Source organism: Capsicum annuum, chromosome 7, assembly GCF_002878395.1.
Source record: "Capsicum annuum cultivar UCD-10X-F1 chromosome 7, UCD10Xv1.1, whole genome shotgun sequence".
Lineage (NCBI taxonomy): Eukaryota > Viridiplantae > Streptophyta > Magnoliopsida > Solanales > Solanaceae > Capsicum > Capsicum annuum.
The window spans coordinates 78,751,490-78,757,489 of NC_061117.1; the positions used below are offsets into that span (position 1 = coordinate 78,751,490).

Sequence of the window (6,000 nt, forward strand, 5' to 3'; positions counted from 1 at the left end):
ACCCAAGAGAGGAGAAAGAAGAGGAAGTGATAAGTAAAGACAACCCAAGAGAGGAAAAAGAAGAGGAAGCGATGAGTGAAGAGAGTGAGTTGTCAAAAGGTTCTGAGTGGACAAAATTAAGTAAAGTGAGTTTAAGAGGTAAAATAGAGAGTGAAGCAGTTTATTTGAGAGATGAGAAAAAAGAAGAGATCAAAATAATAGAATGCTTAAGTGTGAAAAAATCTTGTTCAATCTCTAACTAATTAACTCTTTCTGTTTCTAGTGTTTGTGTTCCAAATGTGCAGGTTACTGAAAAAAAAATCAATGAAGAGTTGGAAGAACAATTGCATAAAGAAAGGAACTCCAACTTCAAAGAAGATTTGAAAAGTGTACAAGCCAATGACTCATGGAAACAACTGCAAGTTGAAGACAAGTTTGAGCTTGAAGATCTCATGCGGTATGACCTTGTCAATGATCTATTTTTGCAAATGAAATTAAGCATGTGCCACAATCTAATGAAACCAAAGTTACAAGTGAAGGTATAACTCAAATTAAGAGTGAACCTTACCTTGTTGATTATTTTTCTCATGCGAGCAATTTGTCACAATGTGCTGAGAGAGAAGTGCAGGATAACTTGAATGAACACATCCAATGGCATTTGGGAGAGGATGAATCTTATTCACAATCCAATATGCTAACTCCTTCTTGTTTAATTATCATCTCTCAGTCCATGCAGAAATTTGACGAAGAACATTGTGAAGGGGAAGATGGTACCTCATCTGAAGAAAAATCTAACATTGGTCAAGATTTTAAAGTGTACAATAACCCATTATGGGAAGAAATTGGAGACTTTAAAGTGTTCTCTAATCCCTTATGGATCGAGAACACCAATGAAGAAGTTGCCAATGAAAACAATGAGACACATGAAGCTTTTGGTGCCATAAATGAGAATTTTGAGCTAAATGAAGAATGTAACAGCTCAAGTGTGGAAAAGGATAAGTGCTCACAGGTTGCTAACTTTATAGAATCTCTATCTTGTTCTAAAGATCCTTTTTTGCAAGTTCAATCCAAGACACTTCTCAAGGAAATTACTTTTAAATCCATATCTTAACTGTGGCATATCCAATAGTGAGGTTAACTTGATTAGCAAGAGCAAATATGGTATGCTTGTTTGGTATTCATATGCTTTTGGTTTAGGCAATGATCCTCTCTTGTTTAAAGAGCTTATGAATTGTGTTTTTCATTCTTATGTTGGTGATTACATTGTTCCATTATTGATATAGTGCATGGACATTTAAAATGGGTGTTTCTGCATAAAGGAACGAAATGGGTTAAGTGGTTGCATGATGACCACCTAGTTTTATTTTTATCAAATGCTTGTTCCACATTCTTTGTTTACCTTCTACTAGCTGTGATTATCATGTTGGTTGTAGGTATTGGTCAAGCTTTGAGGACAAATCTTCTTTAAGCGGGGGAGAATGCTAGCAACCATAGAGGCTTGAATCCAAAGAAGGAGCAAGATATACTCAATGTTAAGATTCGAGGACGAATTTTCTTTAAGAAGGGGAGAATGATAGCATCCATGGCAGCTCAACATCATTGAAAGACATGAATAAAGCTTTGTAAGATCCATCAAACAAGGAATTTCAAGACAAACTCGAACGGACTGCAATTAGCAATAAAAAAGTGTCCTGTGATGGAAGAAGAGTTGGGCCCATGAAGATATTTTCCAAGTCTTGCATTTATTTGGACGTCCAAATTTAAGTCCAAGATGAAGTTTAATACTCCCTCTGTCCCAAATTACCCGTCCCAAATTTTCTAATTTGATTTCTCATTTTATTTGTCTTTTTCATTAATCAAGAAGAGAATTTTTTTTTCTATGTTTTACCCTTTGCATTAATTACTTTGTCTTCAAATTAAAATGTAAACATCATTTAATAGAGGTACGATGATAAACTAGCCATGTTATTAATTATCTTTCTTAATCAATGTGCCATCTCAATTTGGAACGGGTAATTTGAGACGGAGGGAGTAAATCTCAAATCTGCCCAAAGTGGAGAAAATACATCAGCCCAAACTTGAAGAGTTGTTTCTAGAATCTCTATTTAAGGTTTTGTTTTAATCTATGTTGACTACATTGGTCAAAGCGTAGGCAGCCTTCTATGTCTCTAGGGAATGTAATTTTTAATTAATTTGGTCTTTGACTAACTCCTTCTAGGATTCTATATAAAGGGGGCATTTTCTATTCATTAGAACCAAGTTTTATTTAATAAATATATTAGCAGCCTTGTGGCTTGTGGAGATCTTTTTAGGTTCTCTTCTAGGTTATGCCCTTTTTGTTCTTCTTTGAACCATAGCTTGGTCTCTTTAATAGTAAGATTCCTCGTTTGAGTTCCCTCCCTCCTATTCTAATTCTTTTTCTTCATAATTGATTCACTACATCCTTTACTATTAAATGAGATTTCAAGTGTCAAATACTTGAGCTTGTGTTCTTGTTTTCCGGAATCAATTCCTTCCTCTTCCGAATCTTCTAATTTTAATCTTCTGCTATCTGTGTTGTTATCAGAATATCACGAATACAAAGACTTGATCTAGTCACAACATACCGAAGCAGCACCAGAATGACCAATTCTCAAATTCGAAGTATCATCAACATGACCAATTCTCAAATTCGAAGTAGCATCAACAACTGAAGTTTGTCTAGAGAATGCTTCACTTCTAAGATTTGATAGTCGCGTTAGAACAACCTAGAAAATGTACATAGATACACAAGTCAACATAATTCAGATTCATGGGATGATGTTTAAACCTATAGTAAGCTCACTTAAGGAGGAATTATTATTATCTCTCTAAGAGAAAATAATCTTAACAATAAGTTAATGACTAGAGGTAAAGTGTACCTTCCGGAAATCAAGGGCATCCGCAATTCCTTGGATTTGGAGATCATCACTCGGAGACCTTCTCACACCAACATTTTCAATTCTTATAGAATAGACCCCACACAGGGACTGCAGGTAACCTGACAGTTACATCAGTTCAGAAGTCTCAAATGTTGATATTGTACCATGACTAGCAACTGAAAGTAATCATAGAAGTAGAGTTCTGCATGCGTCCGTTCTCTGGATTTGCAAACTTTTGATATAGTAATCCACAAGAGGTTATCTAAAAAGAAATGCTTCCACGCAGTGGAGTTTTCCATGCACCCAATGGAGTGCTGGTTGACCAAATCATGGGAAAGATTATAGTGAAGCTTAAACCAAAAGAGGACCAGACCTGTCCCTCTTGTTTGTACTCGTTTTCCATTCTTCTTTTCTTTTTTTTTCTTTTTTTTTTTTTAGAAGAGAAGCATTCTGTTTTGGTCAGATACTTGTACTTCTGATTTCTGAACCTTAATCTTTAGTGACCCCCTTAAGAGATTTAAGCAAAAGATTATAAACTCAATACTTAACATTATTGAATGTCACAACTAAAAGAATGTGACAAGGGTTTTTCTTTTTGCAGTTCTTTTAGGTACCACATTGTAGGTGCAGTCAAAAACTCCAGCCAGTTAAAATATACACTAGCAGGATTAGATTTCCCTTGTATCGTCCCAGATAAGTTAGAGTTAATCACTAGATTCACACCCAGGAGCATCTAAAAGGCCCATGTCATAATAACTACTATGAATTGTTTTAGGAGAGAGTCATGCACACTTGGGTCATTTCATGTGGCAAGGAGAAAAAGGGAACTTCAACGAATCCATAAAAAGGGATACTGAAATGTTTTTCCTCTCCTTTTTCATGCACGGGTAACTTAAACACTATTGGGCTAGAAATATCCTCGATCAATAAAAAGTAAACATTATATCCAAGCTCACTGATATCATCTCGACCAGAAAAGTCAAAAAGATGTCAACTTGGCAACTGACCACTTATTCTAACAACAGAGTAGAATATGACATTTACCTTGTTCAACTACAATGTCAGCGACTGATGGCAATAGAACATATTTCTCCTTCTTCAAATCCCCAAAACATGGAAATGGAACTGGTTTTGTAACCTAGACCAGAAAATCAAACACTAAGCACATGTTCAGAAAATCCTTATATGCAATCAAGTAAAGGTCACATTTGTAACATACGTACTCCCTCTGTTTTATTTTACTTGTCCATTTTCGCAAATCAAGAGAGTTCAAAGAACCATTAATACGGTTTGTTTAATAAAATACACCTCTAATTCAAGCTTTCTTAAGGGGTGTGTCAACTCAACAATGATCAAGTAATATGTACATAATATCAGGCTAATTAATCAAACTGACCAAGATCACATAACTTGAGTGTAAATGTGAATAAAATGAGAAAGTCAGACCACAGGGTGTATAAAAAACATATTTTTATACAACAACATGCACACATCAATGTCATACATGGACAAGCAAGTAGTAACAGTAAATAACACTCCCTCAGTCCCATTCTATGTGGCAGCTTCTGACTTGGAACGGTGTTTTAAGAAAATAAAGAAACATTTTTGAAACTTATAGTCTAAAATAATCCTTAGATATTTGTCTCAAAATATATCATTAAGGATAAAAATGAAATTTCAAAGTTCAATTATCTCTAACTATAATAACGTGACATTTTTTCAAGAACAGATTAAAAAAGAAAGTGCCCCAAATAAAGGGGACAAATGGAGTAACTATATAATGTAAAAAGATCATTGAGGAAGAAAGAGTAATACTCTACTTTGTAAACAATGGCATTAGGAGTGAGACAAAGTTTCCTGGAGCGAATGTCTTTGCGTACAATGTATCTCCGAAGGGGCAAATAAATCAACATGATTAGACCTATTCCCCAAGCCAATAATAGCAGCAGTGAATACAATACCCATCGAGCTGTTTCATACTTTACCAAATTATCTTCCGTCTCTTCAAACGACGCCCTATAAATAACTGCCTCTTCTTGCTCCACTAACAAACCCCTCTCTAATTGGTCAATTTCTCCATCCATCTGAGGAATATTGAACGAAACAAACAACAACAAATGATTAATTATTTGCTGAAAGAACCTAATTCTAGAGTTATTAGTTACCTTAAAGAGCTAACTGATTATTGATGGGACAAGAAGTTGGCTTAGGATGACTTCCTTTTTGAGAAAAATGAGCCCATAGAGCTCTCATGTCTTTAATTAAAAAAACATGGCACTCTTATCCTAATATTATTAAGTTAAAAAAATAAAGTAGCTTAAATAACTACGATAAATTGATAACTGCATTAGTTATTTCAATAGCTATTAAGTTATCGAACAATTTTAGTTATTAGAGCGAAAATGTATAAAAAAAATTGAATTTCTTTTTTGTCTCTTCTATCCAATTTTTAAGACTAGAAATACTTTCACGTAATTGAGTAACTAGTTTGTCCCATTTAATAGCATATTCCTTCCTTTTTTTCTATTCTCCCCGTGTCTCTATATAAAAATCTTTTTTTTTTTTTGATCTATTTTTTTTTACAAAATAGTTTGGTGGACTCTTATACTTGATCTGATTTATAAAATAGATACTTCTACTTAGCCCTTTGTCATCTCAATCCCTCAACTCAATAAAACTTAACATTTTAAACCTTTTTTTGGTGTGTATAATACAACCGTCTCTACGTCAGCTTTCACGTCATTTTTAAAATTACATTAAATTTCAGGTCAGGATAACTACATAACTTAGCAAATATAAACTCCTAATTATCCTATTTAGCCTATGTTTCAATTAATTACAATTCATAACCCCCTCTTACCTATTAATTATCCCTAATTACAATTCATAACCTCTTTCATATATTTTTTTCTCTACTTTCTATTACTCTTTTTTTCTCCTTTTCAATTTTTTTCTTCATTTTTTTGTTTTCTCTTTCTTTTTTCACCTTTTTCTTTTTCGTTTTCTTTTTTCCATTTTTTTTCTTTTTTTTTTTCTCCTTCTTTTTTTTCTTTTTTTCTTTTTTCTCTATTTTTTATTACTCTTTTTTGTTATTATTTTTTCTCTTTCTTTTTCTCTCATT

At 33.5% G+C, this 6,000-nt stretch overlaps 1 protein-coding gene across 4 annotated transcripts in view; it reads right to left on the reverse strand.

Annotated features, from left to right (window-relative positions):
- Positions 1–5,155, reverse strand: part of LOC107853747 — a 44,445-nt gene extending 39,290 nt beyond the window's left edge. For all 4 annotated transcript variants that reach the window (XR_001669857.2, XM_016698730.2, XM_016698731.2 and 1 more), the window contains exons 1-5: positions 5,045–5,155; positions 4,700–4,963; positions 3,924–4,017; positions 2,880–2,998; positions 2,586–2,726 (exon numbers count right to left, since the gene is read on the reverse strand). Coding sequence is in view for 3 of the 4 variants with exons in the window: in XM_016698730.2 (XP_016554216.1) it covers positions 2,586–2,726; positions 2,880–2,998; positions 3,924–4,017; positions 4,700–4,963 (618 nt within the window). In the remaining variant the exon portion in view is untranslated. The remainder of the gene's footprint in view (positions 1–2,585; positions 2,727–2,879; positions 2,999–3,923; positions 4,018–4,699; positions 4,964–5,044) is intronic.
- Between the last annotated feature and the right edge of the window lie 845 nt (positions 5,156–6,000).